Consider the following 17,198-nt stretch of genomic DNA (forward strand, 5'->3'; position numbering starts at 1 on the left):
TCTCTTCAATCCCGATGTATGTATTTTGACCATGACTACGAGTGTGGGACAGCACATGTCAGTATGTGCATGTTAAAACTGCATCTCAGTGACACACTATGTCCAAACACATCCCAGATTTTCAATTCACACTGTGCAATTTATCAGATATGTGTGTGTGTGTGTGTGTGTGTGTGTGTGTGTGTGTGAATGTATTTGTGTTGTTGTTTTTAACGCAACAAAGCAGGCAACCTAGGAATGTCCTCATGTCCAGTTAATGAGTTTGGATGACTCTGAATCACCTGCTGGGTTTGGACATACAGTATACACACATGCTTCAGCCATCCAGGTACAGTATGCACGCACCAGTGATGGAGTACTCAAGTCCGACTCAAGTCTCTATTCTCTGGACTTGTGACTTGACTTTGACTCGCTGACTGAGGACTCGAAACTCGACTCAGACTCGAGGATATATACAACGGCACTCGACTCGGACTCGAGGATATATAAAAAATTGGACGTTGGATGAAGTTTCTGACTTAATAGGTTATAAAAATTTGATATAAGATGTCTCTATTTTTCTATACGCTGCTCAGTCGGACACCGCTACCGCTCGCTCTCCTTGCTTGACAACACACTCGCTGACGTCACTCACTTAACGCTGCATTCAAGCTCTTTTAGTGCATGATTCGCGGGAAGGTTCTTTTCCCTTTCGTGGTGGTTAGATGGCTGTGTTATAATAACAAAATATTTTTGCTCCTGATGCCCATTCAATTTGCCAGTGTATGCCTTTTGTGTTCACACATCTAATCACACCTGTTGACATTCTTGTGACATTTTTGTGTTATCATCACAAAAGGTCTACACTGGCTAATTGAATGGGCATCATGAGCACAAATGTCTGAATGCAACAATTCCACCACTCTGAAAAAAACGGTTTTAACAGCTTAATGACGGAAGTAAAACTCTATTTCACACTACGGTGGTTATACTTTCCAGTTAATTTGTGGTTCACATGCGTGCCAAACTGCAGAAGTCTTTGTTACACCACTACTATATATTCATCATCACTGATAAATTTTTGATCAATAGAAAATGTATTTCAAAATAGAAAACATTACACTTCCTAAAGTTTTGTATTCATAACACGATTGTATTGTTAAAATGAACTACTAGTAATAGTAAATTACACTCAATAGCTGACTGGATTGAATTCTGGATTCAGTGAGACACTTAAAAAAAACTCTAAAACACCTCAATATTTTTGTGCTGTGATAGAACCTGCATCACAAGGAAAACATAATTGACTAATGCATATGATAATACACAGAAGAAGCTTGTCGTTTTATTGTTAACCGTTAACTTGCTTTACATCGTCTTTGCAATCTTTTTTCTCTCGCTTTCACCAGTGCCTACTTTGTAGCATCTGTGTTGGACCCAGCATTCAGTTTCCAGCGGCTAGAACATGATGGGCAGCTTGACAGTGGCATTAAAGGGGAACTAAAGAGTCAAATAAAAGGTGAGACATGTTTTTCATTTATGCAGGCAAGTGGGTTAAAACCTCTATGAGTTTTACGTCCACATTTAATATGTAAGCCTACTTAATAACATATTTATAACATAATTCTCCTGCCACCTTTTGTTTTAGAGTACATCAAAGCAGAAGGCTAGAAACAACAGGCATCATCAGCCGCTGCAACAGGGTCAGGGGTAGATGATGCTCCAGCATCTCCTCCTGAGCCCCCTCAGAAGAAGCTGAAAATGTTCTCCCACTATCGGAAGACTCCCTCCTCCACTAACAACAAGCCATCTGTCCAGGCTCAGTTGACTGCATATCTTGACTTGATCGCCGAGCACAACTCTGACTCAGTCCCATGCTTTGGGTTTTGGCAGCAACACAAAGCCAAGTTCCCTGCGCTCTATCAACTTGCCACACAGGTATTCTGTATTCCTGCCACCCTTGCACACATTCAAAGGGTATTTAGCCATGGAGGCATTTTGATGAGGCCTCACCGTGCAAGGTTGAGCAGTATCATGCTTTCAAATCTGATCCTTTTAAAATGCAACATGAAAATGCAGCATTATTAAACATGGAATTTGTACTTTCAACACTAGGGGTTTCTCACTCACAACAATGGAAGTAAACACAGGCTTTTAATGGCGTCGTAAAGTTGCGTGGGATTATGGGAGTTGTTTGTTGTTAAACACCATTACCCATCAAAATGTATCTGTTGTTCACGGACAAGTTTATCCATTAAAGTTTTGTTCAGTAGTAGTAACGTTTATTTGTTTACTTTATAACGTTACTTACTTACCTTAACCTTCCTAACGTTAATCGTTTTTACGTGTTGAACGATGTAATTGTAGTAATGTAATATACCATTACCCAACAAGCATTAGCTACTTGTCAATGTGGCACATTGTAGTAATCCATCCAGCTTAAAGGTGCTCTAAGTGATGTGACGCATTTTTTAGGCTACAACATTTTTTGACACATACAGAAAACATCTCCTCACTATCCACTAGCTGCCTGTCCCCTGAACACACTGTAAAAAAAACGCAGTTTCTGTAGACAGCCCAGGCTCCACAAACGGCAACAAAAACAAACAGCGCCAACCTGCACCACGAACCATAACAAACCGTGTTTTAGCCAATAACCGACAAGAAGGAGATGGAGATGTTTGCTGTATGTGACAAAAAATGTACTAGCCTAAAAAACGCGTCACATCACTTAGAGCACCTTTAATGTTACTACTAGTAACATTAAGGTGGATGGATTGATATTAAAATATATCAATATATTAGGTCGCTGCTGTATTACTTTGTTGCAAAGTGTATATGTAATCAATGTAAAAACATATGCTGTGTGGCAGAAAATGGTGACTTGACTCCGACTCGACTCTGACTCTTCTTTGGTAACTCGGACTCTAACACTGGGGACTCGAGACTTGACAGTTGGTGACTCGACTACAACACTGGCATGCACGCACACACACACACACACACACACACACGTGCATGCATGCATGCACGCACTGCACCTTTATCAAAAGTGCTTAAGAGTTTATTAGGATGCAAGGGCTCATAACTAAGCGAAACAAAGGAAGATATAAAGCTTAGTACCGTCCTTGAGGTAAAATATATATATAAAATAAATAAATAAATACACTCAAATAGAAAATCAATCCAAATATTTCAATTGATTGTATTGCATTAGTGTACTGTACTTTGATCATGAGCTAAGATGTAAAATGGAGCTGTCTATGGTGCTGAACATGGCCCTTTGGCCTTGGCTAATGGCTATCTCTGATGGAACACAAATATGAGTACATTTTGTGACAGCCTGCCCAGATCTACCCGTGTGTGTGTGTGTCTGAGAGAGAGAGAGAGAGAGAGAGAGAGAGAGAGAGAGAGAGAGAGAGAGAGTGAGTGTGTGTGTCTGAGAGAGAGCGAGAGAGAGAGTGTGTGTGTGTGTGTGTGTGTGTGTGTGTGTGTGTGTGTGTGTGTGTGTGTGTGTGTGTGTGTGTGTGTGTGTGTGTGTGTGTGTGTGTGTGTGTTAGTACTGTAGATGCACTGGTCTGGTCTCTGAGTTTCTGAGTTTCATGTGTGTATCTGTTAGCATGCGTGTGTCCATGCCCGGATCTGCCACGGTTCACCACCCAGCTTTCCGTTTCAGCAATGAGATGCCACACTGTGAATCACCAAGCAAGGCCATTACACACGATGCCTGACCCCTTCTAAATAACTTCTTAAATATTACATGGGCTCGCTTAAACAGGAGTCTGAAAAGTTGCGGCTTGGCGCCTCACCGACGCAGATTCCATTAAGCCCTGTGTTGCAGCAGAAACATGGTGGGACAATTAATCTTTTAGGATCTGAGGCAGGGCAACAACAAATGCAAAAGTGAGAGAGAGAAACAGAAAGGGTATGAATTAATGGGAGAAGAGAGAGAGTGACATCTGGATGGTGTTATGAATTATGTAGAATCCAGCAGCATTGACAGCTGATTTAACCAAACAAGCTCCTTTACCTCCTATATCCAGACCACATCTGCATAGAAATTAAATATCTCAACAACCAAAAGGGAAAATGTCAAAACATTTCAAAACAAGGATATGTAAAAGTGTAATCCTTTGGCCTAAAAGTGCAATGAGACAAAGTCAGTCCAGATTCTTGAGTGGCTTCTCCGTTATTCAGTTGAAAAAAATAGTAAGGTGCGACCTGCTTGCGTATTGGTGTCATTTTGTTTGGGTCAAATTCATGGTATAGAAAAAGACAAAACCAGAGGTCAGCAAGGAAGAAAGGCAACTTCAACAACCACCGACAAATCCAGAATCCCTCTGTGTTTCATCCCTGTGAGAAAACATTAGAGTGTGTCTGGCCTCTGCCAGAGCCATACTGGCATTTTATACAAACATATAGTAAATGAGCCACTAAGACAGGTTAAAACATCAACACTGTTACCATTAATCTGCTGTCTCTTTTCTTTCTTGCTTTTATTCACAAAAGGAATTTGGAGGAAAAAAAAGGGGGATATTTAAGAAAAATAGAAGATAAATACAGTACAGAATGCTCGTTTGTTTTAATGAAGTTTTCACCAGGAGCTGGTCTACACTTTTAAACATATAAAGGGTGCAGCTACATTGACAGCATGCTAGCATGCTAAGATTACGTAACATACTCAGACACGTAAGCAGAACAGAGCTATCGTTAATGTAATTGGCAACACCTGTGCTTTTGATTGATGAAAAAAAATGCACCACGGTTTCTAACATTATTCTGACTCAAATACCACAATATCACATGTGATGATAATGATCCAGAGACACACGCTCCAACATCCTCATTAGTGTCAGGTATTTCATTGTTTCCCTGTTGAAAGGTCAACCGAATGATGAAAGTCTAAAAAGAGCTGAGGCTCATTTCTCTCCCTCCTTTCCTCTGGGAAAACGCACACTCATGCCCCTACATCTCACACACACACACACACACACACACACACACACACACACACACACAGACACACACACACACACACAGACACACACACACACACACACACACACACACACAGCTTTTCTAATGATCACCCGTTACTCACCAAGCATTTACAACACCTGCCTGGCCCATGTTACATTTATCCTACTCATACATTCATTAGTGCATGTTAATATACACAGGGCTAATGGGGTGCTTGTGAAAATGCACTTAACTCTCTCTACAAGAGAAGATGCAGTGTAGCTTATGACAACTCTGGGACACACTGGCTTCCTCCCATGAGGATGAGACGCATATAATGCTCTGTGAGTGCAAGTGTGTGCAAATATTTACTGGAAGATTGTGACAAAGATGGATGGAAACATTATGATTTGGGACGCAGTGCATATGAATATATGAAAATGTTGTATTTCCTCTCCTGTCCCTAGTGATTTCCTGCAAGGGGTTTGTTTTATTTGATTCTCTTTGTTTATAATGTTTTAATTGTGTGCCCGTAGATGACCTACTTGTGTATATGGGATTCCTGTTCTGTCTTAAACCGGGTTTATGTGCTGTTATTATAGCAGCAGACAGTATCTCAAACAGATAAGTCATCCTCTGCAGGTTATAGATCATCCTAAGTCTTATCTGTCCCCCCCATTTAACACGCACGCACGCACGATTACAATATGACGGGGCAGAATTTGTAGGTTCTTATCTTTTGAGTAAGTTATGTGAAATCCTGCACTCGGCCCAGCTCTATTTATTTGAACAAGCAAGTCTCTCAAAAACAAAGTCTCATTCATAATGATGGCCTGGCATTCATCCTGGGGATTTAACTCTATTGCATGAGCCTTCAACTACATGCTTAGAAGCCTTAGAGATACAGATGTTTCCCCATTTTGGGACAAGTTTGGTTGCTAAATCTGAATTTTAATATGAATGAGGTCAAAGCGATATTTCTAAAAGAGACTAAAGGGAAGCAATTTCAGTCCGCTAAGAGAGAAGATCAAAAGGGCATGTGCAGTGGAGCACATTCAGATAAAAACTAATGAGACGCTGAATAAAAATAAAGCCGCAAGACACACTGCACGGAAAATAAATGTGCCTGCACAAGTAGATGCACAGAAACACACAGAGTTAGGGGGAAAAACCCACCATCGCTGAAATTTGGAAAAGTTAAAGCTCAGTATGTGTGTTCACATGTCACACAGCTCCACAGAAGACTTTACCTATCCCGCTCACCTGTCCCCTCTGGACTAAAACCCTCTAGTCTCCCCAGGTCAAGACACACATGTTGGGTAAATGCATTTATGCAATAAAGCAGTGTAGACAGCATGCATTTGCCTTTGCTGACTAAAGTATGTGCTCAGAATTTGATGTGGAAGGTGGAGACATTTTGCATTAAAGTGCAGTCTAGTAGCCTGGTTGACACCAGACCCTTCTCAGCTGTAACAGAGCAAATCTCAAATTTGCCGGAAGTTCGTCAGGGTTTACCCAGGCTAGCAGTCTAGCGGAGTTAAGAGCATATTAAGAAGGACAGGAAAGTTACAATATGCTTAGAAATGTTTAAAAAAAAAGTATTGCTGCCCCTTCTTATCTTGTATTGAAACATAGCCTGGCACTTTGATCAGCAATGTTAAGGACAGATGAGAGACATTTGCATGACATTTCTCTGAGCATTTCTAAGGGCACAGATACAGAAGTGGACACTATTAAGTCTAATGTCCCTTGCTGCAATTTGCAGACCAGAAGAACCCTGAAATGCAGCAAAGTCTAAATCCTCCATGAACAAAAAGACATGAGCAGATGAAAAGGGCATATCAGTTTAAATTGAGCTAAGAATGCAGTCTCCCTCCCTACAGGGAGCAGCAGGGGTCAGTCTGGAGCGGAATGGGGACCAATTCACCCATTTAAACAAGTAAAGACAAATGAAAAGGGCACATCAATTTGGAATGGACGTGGGCACAGCATCTCTTTCTCTGCGCAGTGTGCCTCCCAGAGGCAGTATATTAGGCTGAAAGGGGCTCAATTGGGGCGAGGTGCATCACTAAATATGAACTCCTGGCAGCACAATTACTTAACATAATGGCAGCTTTCATGCTTACGGAGATGGAATGTGTGTATTTGTGAGTATGTGTGTATGGAGGTTTATATTTTGTGCACATAAGTATATGCATCTGTAGGGTAAATATACATATTATATATGTATATGTAATCTCATATACATATTGTGAGCGAAAGAAGTAGTGCGATGGAGACGAACTACCAGCAAAAGTACACCGAGAGTGGAAAATGTGTGTTGCTGATGTAGACTTACGAAGCTCGCCCACTTTGAGAATCTCACAGAGCATCTTGGTCAGCTCGATGCTGCTGCGGCCAAACGGACACTCGTGCTTGTCTTCTCGACTGCTGTTCTCCAGGACAATCTAGAAACACAGACAATCAAATCAGCCATGCAAGATATACCAGGACTGTTTCTCTTCAGGGGTGAAAACATGGATAAATATTTGATGACATATTGGTGTGTTTACTCTCTGAATACAACAACAAATGTGCCTGTGAATTAAAAAACTCCTAAAAATGTGATGCCACTTTGCCTATACAGTATGTGGGTCAACTGCAACATTATACATTTATACTGTTGTGTCAGTGATTATGAGTGAACTCCTACTATTCCTGGAATTTAGGCAAAATTAAAAGTAGCACATCGATCTGTATCCAGATGCAGATTGAAGCCTCTATGTAACAAATCTTCATGTGATATTGCATCTTGCTGCTTTCATCCCATTCATTCTTGGTAGAGGCATACATTGGTGTCTGCGGTGGTACCTGTTTTGACACTACAACTTGGAGCTGCCAAAGACAGAAATGTTCAAATCCTACAGGTAGCGCCTTTAAGACATCAAATCATTTTATATTAAAATAACTAATTTCGAGTATTTTGAGGCCTTGGCAGAAGTATGCACGTTCAAGAGTGCTTTGCGGTTACAAGTATATGTAATATATTTGCATTCATTTATAGTGGCGGGCTTGGCACACTAAAGGTCATTTTCCAGTAAACATTTCCATTATGGTTGAAACTATGAGTCAATATTTGACCTTAACTGACCCTCTAAACTATCTGCTTGGAAGCCAAAAACATAAATGAAATCTCAACAGCAAAAATATTCACTCTAATTATGTGGATGGTGGCAGTGCGCCATAAATGAGGCCATCAAGGTCCCAATCATTTTAGTTGGTGACAGTTTAATTTGGGAAATTGAAGGCTGTGTTTCCTCACTCTGGTAAGGGCTGAGTCAGCACTACTAAGACATCTCTTTTCTCACATTCAAGAGACTATGAGAGTCACACACTATCCTTAAGACAAAGCAAACACACACACACACACACACACACACACACACACACACACACACACACACACACACACACACACACACACACACACACACAGGTGTGGTGATTAAACTGCTGCATGTGTACCATGATCAAAAAACACAAAAGTATAATTACAATAGAGTGCTGGACAGCTGCCTTAAAATGGTTCAAACTAACCAGAATTAGCAAACACACTAATCACCAAACTAGTGAACGCCATCCCATTACAGACAGTCCCTATAGTTATAGTACATCATATGAGTCTATAACCCAGGAGCATAATATTATGTTGCCGGTCATGTAAAAATGAAGTAATAAGACCGTTGCTCGGGGACTGACACTGAAAGGAATTTAATCATTTCTATTGTCTGGGCTGAGCAACTTCATGAAATGCAGTTTTAGCTGAAAGGCAATTTGGGAACGAGCCAGAAACTACAATCAAGTGAATGGGCTGGAGGGAAGAAGGTTTGGTAGGAAACTGAGGTGACAAGGCGAAATATCACACTATCAGTGTAAGTGTTTGTGTCTACATGGTGTAGAACTGCAAAAAAAGGTGTATGTGCATGCTCACCCTGATGTAGGCGTCCTGGTGGTGTCTGGCAAAATACAACATGTTATCCAGAGCCAGCATGCCCGGAGGAATCTGGGTGAAATCCACAGCTGGATTCACATGGTTCTGAGAGACATAGGAGGAGGAGGGGGAGACATGTACTTTAACACATACATTCCATCAAATCATTTTTTATTTTTTTTAACCTTTATTCTTCTAGGTATAATCCACGGAAGGCAACAGTCAGGCAATCCCACTGGGAGTTACACAGTACAACCAGTATTCCAAGGCATGATTTTATTTTTTTGACTGACTATTCAGTTCACTAAAGTATGAAAATTAATATATTTAGTTTTTTTCTTCTTGAAAAACAATGAAATAACTCATGGATTAGATATTGGCTCTGTCCAGAAAACCATGACCTTCAGGTCGTCAGTTAAACAAAAAAAAATTAAACGCTCTTTTGAAGGTTCAGATAATCGTCCTGTGTTTTAGGCAATAAAAATAATTTTGGCTATTCATAGGTTTCCCTGGATAGTGATGCTATCTTAAAGCAAATTTCAAGTCAAAACTACCACCTCCCATAACATCTGAATATTGTATGAAATATGCTGTTAGATGCTGTCTGCGCTGTCACAGTCCATCATTCTTAATTCCCATCAGACATTGCAGAGAATTCAGTCAACTAATGATTAAATCCACAGATACAGATGCAAACACATGACTCTGAAGCTCCTGCTGAGTGTAAAAGGTGAGACATGATGTTGAAGAGAAAAGCAACAGAAGAGGAGAAGGGAGAGTGGAGGATGAAAGAGGAATGGAGGACACTGAGATCTGCCTCATCAGTTTAGTAATTCTGCCAGACAGGAAGCAAATGTATAGGCTTAAAACAGAAACAGACACACAAGGACATGCATAACTTAAAAAAATACCCTCATATGGACAAGTGAAATATATTCCAGCATGTGCAACAATCCCTACTTAAATAACCTGAAGGCTTTAGGAGGCAAACAAATGATCTCAGCAGTGATGAAGTATATCTAGAGAATTATAGCTTGTGTGTGTGTGTGTGTGTGTGTGTGTGTGTGTGTGTGTGTGTAAGCTGTCTAGCATGGAAAGCAGACTAAGGATTTTAGGGTGTTTTCTCCACACTAGTGGAGACAAGGCAGTCCAATTGTCCTTATCTTTACTGAGCACACTGCAGTGGGAGTGTGGATGGGAAGAGCCCCAAAACAGCTCTGAGCTTACACCAAGCCACAGTGGGTTTAGTTCAAGTTCTTATGCTATAGTTAGACCACTGTGTACAACACAGACTCATACATAAGAAAATGTTAGTCAAATGGGCATTTATTTCTGCAGAACTAGTACTTTTACTTTAAGTATATTTTGCTGATAAAACTTTACCGCTGATAACATTCATACCAGTAGTTTTTTTAAATTGCTGTATTAGTACTTTTACTTAAGCTATGTAAAGGATCTGAATACTTGTTCCACCATTGTACAAAAACTATTTATCTGGGCATGCCTACACATATACACATGCTTTAATCTGCAGATTTTCATATCCAATTAAGAGGCAACCCATGTGGACAGACCGACTCGTGTTTTACTTTATGATCTCAGTTTTGAGTTGTGTGTGTGTGTGTGTGTGTGTGTGTGTGTGTGTGTGTGTGTGTGTGTGTGTGTGTGTGTGTGTGTGTGTGTGTGTGTGTGTGTGTGTTTATAGTAGCCAGAGTATGTCATCAGCGAATGAGTGAATTTATGAGACCATTTGAAACACCTGCCAAACTTACAATGAAGCCGAGCTTCTTGTAGTCCCGGGTGTACATGGATTTGCGTTTCTCGATGCTGCCACTGTTGTTGGGCTCACTCTCCACGTCGAAGGCAATTCTCCGCAGCTCAAAGATGATGTCCCTCTGAGCCTGCACATGCAGAAAAGAATATTAAAGTGCTGCTCATAAGTCCATCTGCCTATTCTTCCTTTCACCATTTTATAATTTAAGAATGCTTCAGCCTCATCTCGGCTGTCTGGGGTCTTGCAGTGCCCAAGGCAATCTGGCCAACAGCCATGTCTCTCCACTGTTTTTATTACTTGGCCAACCTAAAATAGCCAGGTCAGGCTGAAACTGTCTATTTTTTCCTGAAACCGTTTTCTTGAGTTGCTTTTGCAATAAAGGCTATAGTTAGACGTGCATGTTCTGAATGCTTACTATTTTGTCTTGATAATGTCTAATTTTTTTGAGACAATTCTAGTGATATTCTATATTTTTCTTACCGTCAACAAATCCCAAAAAAACACCAAAACCAGTTGCTGTTGGTGCAGCAAAAGCCTGATATATCTTATTCCTCTGTGCCATAGAGCTCGATTGTTGTCCAAAAGCCACACCGTTGCACTGGGTGACATGTTCCTTCATTATGATGAACATGGGGCACTGCAGGTTATTTTAAGTCAATCCCACATACTCCGTCTTGCTGTCAAAAATTCTCAAAAAAGCACAAAATGTGTATCAACACGCAGTTAAAAATAGTCCCCAACAAATACACAATTTCCTCCTGTTTGAGTGAGGTTTGCAAAAAAAACACCAGTGCCCAGCTGTTTTAGGAAATTAATCAGCCTTTTCATAAAAAAAGAAGAAATAAAACTATATTTTTGTGTTAAAAAAGTATTGAGAGACGGACTGACTAAAGTATTGGTTGGTAAATAGGATTTGTTGACAATAACAGATCCATTTGTATCCCATTCCAATCTACGTCATTCACAGTCCCCCACCTGGTCTTGGGGATCCATCTTGGTCATCATGCGGTCCTCCAGCAGGTTAAAGGTGAGCACCTGCAGGACGTACAGCTGGTGGGCCATCTCATCGTTGATGGGTGTGGGGCTTCGAATCACATTCTACACAGCGTGGAGGACAAACAGAGGAGGATGAGGAAGGAGGGGGAGATAGAAGAGCAGGGGAGAGTAAGACAGAGAGGGGAGCAGAGATGTTAGATGTGCAAAGGAAAGGCGAAGGTGAGAGAACGGGTTTTGGGGTCAGAAAGACAAGACATGGATTTTGGAGGAAGAAAGTATGAGATAACAAAAGGAGAATAAGAGGATTTGGGAGTGAATCACGAGGATTAGAAAGAACAAGTCAGATGAGGGAACAGGAGAGGGGGAAATGAGATTTAACACAAGGCAGAGGATGAAAGAGAGAAAAAGGAACAGGTGTGAGACAGTAAGTACAGTAGATAATAACCAGCAACATTACACAGAGGCAAAGGTGGCAAGTGTCATTATCCTTTCTGATATCACACTGGTGCAGAGGCATGAAGCCAAACAGAGATAAAGACAGACAGAGAAGGAAACACAGAGAGGGATACACTGGAGAAGTAAAGAGGAGAAGGGCATGGTTAGACTTACACTGAGAATGATGGAGCGCAGCTGTTTCTGGGCAAGAATATGGGCCATCTCCTATAGAGGGAGAAAGAGAAGGAGGGAGAAAAACAGATAGAAAGACAGAATTTGAAAGAGCAGAGAGAGACCGAGGGAGAGAGTGAGAAGATAAGACACAATATACCAACAACATTTTTTTAATTTTAGGGTTTCTATGTTGAAATGAGAAATGAATGCGGGCAAAATAAACAAAAACTGCCGGCCATAGAAAATAAGAAAGCCATCCCAAAGAAGAACTTAATCTTAAAACGGAATACTAAATGCCCTAACCAATGCCTTCTACAGTGCATACTACAAAGTGTGCTAATCAAGGGTGCACTTACTGTCAGGGGTCTATTTAGGATGTCCACAATGTGCTCATCAAACTACCATATCGTGTGCAGTGAGGAAAAAGTCAGAGACAGAGAGGGTGAGTGAGTGAATGTGGAAAAAGACAGTCTGAGAGATTAAAAAAAAAATTATTTTCTGTCAGTGGTGCAGCTTGTGGAGAAGGAGAGGGGAGAGGCAATGGAGTCAGCAGAACAGTGGGAGACTGGGGGATCATAATAATAATAGCTTTACTGATTGTTGAGCCCTTACCCCAAACGCACGCACGCAAGCACACACACACACACACACTTGAAAACACACAAACTGTGAACCAATAGTGTCATTAGGCCCTCGCATGTCACATCACATCATAAAAGTGTCTCTCTGCAGAAATGAAACTGTCTGCTATAAATGTATATTACCACACATGCCTGCACCTGAGCAAAAGGAGACATTATTCGCTTATCACCTAAAACAACACAATTAGGTGGCTTTAAAATGGCTGCCAACTAACTGCATGAATCTGATTTGAGCAGATCCTTGCCAAATTGCCAAAATTTGACCTCGGCCAAAAAAAAGAAGAATCACAGCAACATCTACAAAGTGTGCTACAATCTGTATGCAGTCTATGCATACTGCATAGGAGAAAAGCTGTGGGTTAGCATAATTCATTATTAATGTCAAAGCACATTGCTGGACTCTATGGTGCTGATTCAAGGGATCATGTGATTAGCTACAGGGCAAAGCGTGACATACTGTAGGTGACAGAGTGAAGGAGAGAGATGAGTGGAGAAAAGAGTGCATGGTTGACAAAATATGTCACTTCTGCTGAGAGGAATGGAGAGAAGGGGAATGAGGGGGTTTGTTGGGCTTTTACACTTGCTTAAATCAATACTGTTGTACTAGATTTTACTGTTACGCTAAACTGGAAACAGAATACTTTACTTTATTCTTTATTAAGGACACAAAAAAATGGTCCATAGCACAATACAAAACATAGCAAAAGACAGACAAATACAAGACAAAACACATACAATAAGAAATGACTACAACAGTCAGAGTTCCACAATACACAAAAAGAGTGTTCATATATTAGCATATAGACTAAAACGCCAATGGTTCCACAATCTCGAAGTGAACCTAACCGCACTCATTGGAGGGTTCACTAGTGTTGCAATTATGTTGTTGAATGACTCAGAATGTATGTCTACACATACATCTGTACATGAGATTCCTGAGTACAGCAGGACAGGTGGAGATATCAAACATTTGGCTTGCACTGCTCCATCGTGGCATTTTAAGCAGCAGCCTCATACCATCATTATATGCCACATTGAGTTTCTGCATACTGCTATTTTTATAGCGCCGCCACAAGTGGGCAGTATACATTGGGGTGCAAAAAGCTTTAAAAAGTGTGGTCTTCACAGACAATGAACACATACTAAATTTGCGATTCAGCATATTAGCTTGTGCATACATCATACAGTACTGTCTGTGAATGTCCCTATCATCAGACAGGTCATCAGTTATATAGTGCCCTAAGTATTTGACCTCATCACACACTTTAAAGACAGTACCAGACAGAGAGGAAGGAGGACATGGCAGTCTATTGTCCTCCCTGCCTTTATCAATCATAATATTACTCTTCTTAGAATTGTACTTAATGTCAAAGTCTGAGCCATATTGGGAGCAGACCTTCGTAACTTTTGAAGGCCAGCACTATATGGACAAAGAATCACCAGATCATCTACGTACATCAGGTGGTTGATAATGGTGTTCCCAACCATACAGCCTGTTCCACAGTTGTTTAGCAGCTTTGATAGATCATCCATATAAATATTAAAAAGAAAGGGAGAAAAAATGCTAACTCCATTGTGTACATTGAATGGGGCAAACATAGAGTTACCCCATTTCACATATATTGACTGATGAGCATACCAAAAAGCCAATATTCTCACAAGATATTTGGGTACCCCTCTGTTGTGCAATTTGTAGAACAGCTTCTCATGATTTACACGATCAAAGGCTTTAGAAGCATCAATAAAACACATACAAATTGTGGAATTATGCCTGTTATACAAATCTAGGACCTCCTTTTAAGGCAAAAATACACATATCCGTGCCATGTTTAGGTTTGAAGCCAAACTGGTTGTCAGAGGTCAGGACAAACTGTTCCAGCCTATTCAGTATAGTCCTCTGCAAGACCTTGGGTAAAATAGTGGCCACAGCTATTAGGCCGGTAATTATCCAAGCTGTTAATTTTGCCAGCTTTGTCTTTGATGATAGACTCTAATGTGACAGATAAAATAGAATCAGGTAGAATAACATGGACCAACAACCAAGTAAAACAAATAGCAATTAGGGGAAATTGTTTTCTACTCGCAAGTTTTAAATGCTCCGCAGATATCTTATCCATACCACATGCCTTAATATCTTATAGCATCATAATTGCATCATATATTTCTTGAGGGAAAACAGTCACATCTTCATAACTATCAATGTTACCCAGTGTAAAGGAATTACTTTTAACACAGTTTAACAGCTCATAATAATGTTTCTGCCACAACTGAGTCATTTTCTCTGAGCCGCTGACACCATCAATGTTCGTTGGTAACGATGTGTCACAGTTATTCATTCTTTTGATTTCTTTCCAGAAATTAATAATAAACACATGACACAAAAATAAACAAAAAGTACACTGTTACAGTACAAAATGCTGGTGGATTCACAAGTGAATGCACCATTTAAAGCCCACTCCACCATGGAAATGATGTACAGTACAGTATATGCAGTAAGTGCCGTGTGTGTAGACTGCAGCCTCACCTGTCTCTTCTCCTCAGGAGCTTTGAGGAAGAGAGCATTGATGACAGCAATAGTGTAGGTCTGAATGTCTTGATCAGTCCTGGAATTACAAAAATATTACACAAGAATATTAACTATACGTATACCGTAAGTAGTTCATTATCGCCTACCCAGGTTGTTTGGAATGCATTTATCACTGTGTCATTTATAGCTTAAACAAATGAATCAACAAATTTAGTCTTCATACATACAGCCTACTGATCCACTTACCCTTGAAGATGTGGGATGAGCTGCCCGATGGTGATCTCTTGCGCCACCTTGTGGTAAAGATCCTGACTATTGAGCACCATGGACTCCAGGATGGCCAGGGACCGCTGCAGCACTGCTGTGTCCATGGCTGACTTGTTCACGTAGCTGGCGATCTGCAGGAAGAACAGAGCAGGGGAGATAAAGAATCTGCAAAAAACACTAAATAATTTATAAGATGTAATGCTTTAAAGAGATCAATAAAACGTAATGGAGGACATCTAAAAAAACCTTCCTTTTGGCACCTGGGAATATAAATTTAAGACAAAACTGCTTTTACTTAGTTGTTGTCACGTTCCATATACAGTAGAAGCTAATTAGGTAAATATATGTTTGCAAAAAAGTGACCTGCACATTATTTTGTAGCTTTTATTTTCCTAGGATCATCACTTAACTATTTTGAAACATTAAGAACAGCCGCTGGTTGGCTTAATGATTGTATCAGGAGAAAATACTAAACTTACAGCCATGTATTTATCTCAGAGGCCCTCAAAGGCATTATGTGACTGAGAAATCTAAACTTTTCCAACAAATATACAGTATAACAGCAGGATTATAAATGTAACAGTCCCCCTTAAATCCCTGCCCTGTTAAATGGGACATTTTCTTGGCTGACCTTCTTGATGAAGGCCACAGAGAAAGTGTCCCAGGAGACGATGCCGTGGTCCATCAGCTCCACAAAGGCAGTCAGAGTGAAGGACAGCAGGTCGCCAAAACTACAGGACAACACACACACAGAGACACACATAGACCATAGGAAACTTCTCTCCAGCAGATGGCTTGGAGCAGTGCATAGCTGCAAAGCCCAGATGGCTTGGAACAGAACGAGGAATGAGCGGTCAGCAGAGACACAGAGACAGAGAGAGGTGGCGGAGTGGAGGAGGAGAGGGGAAAGAGGAACATAAGAACATAAGATCAATGCTTCAACCAGGCTTGCTGAAAAAAGAACAGAGAGGGAAAAAAATGGGAAAGAGGTTTGCGATGCAATGCAGACAGAATGGCCTTCAAGTAACAGCAGGGGCCGTCAGAAGGCCAGCAGGAGCCGGGCAGCACAGAGCGGCGTTCAATCAGGACCAGAAAGCTACATAATAGAGTGAAGTCATGCAGTTACACAAATATTAGGAGGAATAAATCACTCCGCAACAGTCACAGGAGGCAAAAGCAGGGAACGCATTAAACAGCTGTTGTATCCAAGATATATTACTGCTGGAAGTACTTAATGAGAAATTTAGAAATCATCATCAGATATAGAAGTTCTAACTTGCTCATAACTTATAGTAGACCTTCGGATGCTTTATGGCTTCACCAATAGATTTTACAATAGTGATCTTTACTGCTTAAGATTGGTATTACAGAACCACCCAGCAAGCTTTAGTTGGTTCATCCTTTATGCACCATTTATGGTATACCGTTGTACTTGCACTGTGTCAAGATGATATCAAAATATACAAAACCTATGGT

At 40.6% G+C, this 17,198-nt stretch overlaps 1 protein-coding gene across 5 annotated transcripts in view; it reads right to left on the minus strand.

Moving 5' to 3' along the window:
* Window positions 1-17,198, minus strand: part of elmo1 (engulfment and cell motility 1 (ced-12 homolog, C. elegans)) — a 111,474-nt gene that overhangs the window by 47,308 nt on the left and 46,968 nt on the right. For all 5 annotated transcript variants that reach the window (XM_028597334.1, XM_028597336.1, XM_028597332.1 and 2 more), the window contains exons 8-15: window positions 16,354-16,453; window positions 15,702-15,853; window positions 15,453-15,531; window positions 12,288-12,338; window positions 11,658-11,780; window positions 10,681-10,809; window positions 8,909-9,013; window positions 7,277-7,385 (exon numbers count right to left, since the gene is read on the minus strand). In XM_028597334.1, coding sequence (XP_028453135.1) covers window positions 7,277-7,385; window positions 8,909-9,013; window positions 10,681-10,809; window positions 11,658-11,780; window positions 12,288-12,338; window positions 15,453-15,531; window positions 15,702-15,853; window positions 16,354-16,453 — 848 coding nt within the window. The remainder of the gene's footprint in view (window positions 1-7,276; window positions 7,386-8,908; window positions 9,014-10,680; window positions 10,810-11,657; window positions 11,781-12,287; window positions 12,339-15,452; window positions 15,532-15,701; window positions 15,854-16,353; window positions 16,454-17,198) is intronic.

Source organism: Perca flavescens, chromosome 14 (genome assembly GCF_004354835.1).
Source record: "Perca flavescens isolate YP-PL-M2 chromosome 14, PFLA_1.0, whole genome shotgun sequence".
Taxonomy (NCBI): domain Eukaryota; kingdom Metazoa; phylum Chordata; class Actinopteri; order Perciformes; family Percidae; genus Perca; species Perca flavescens.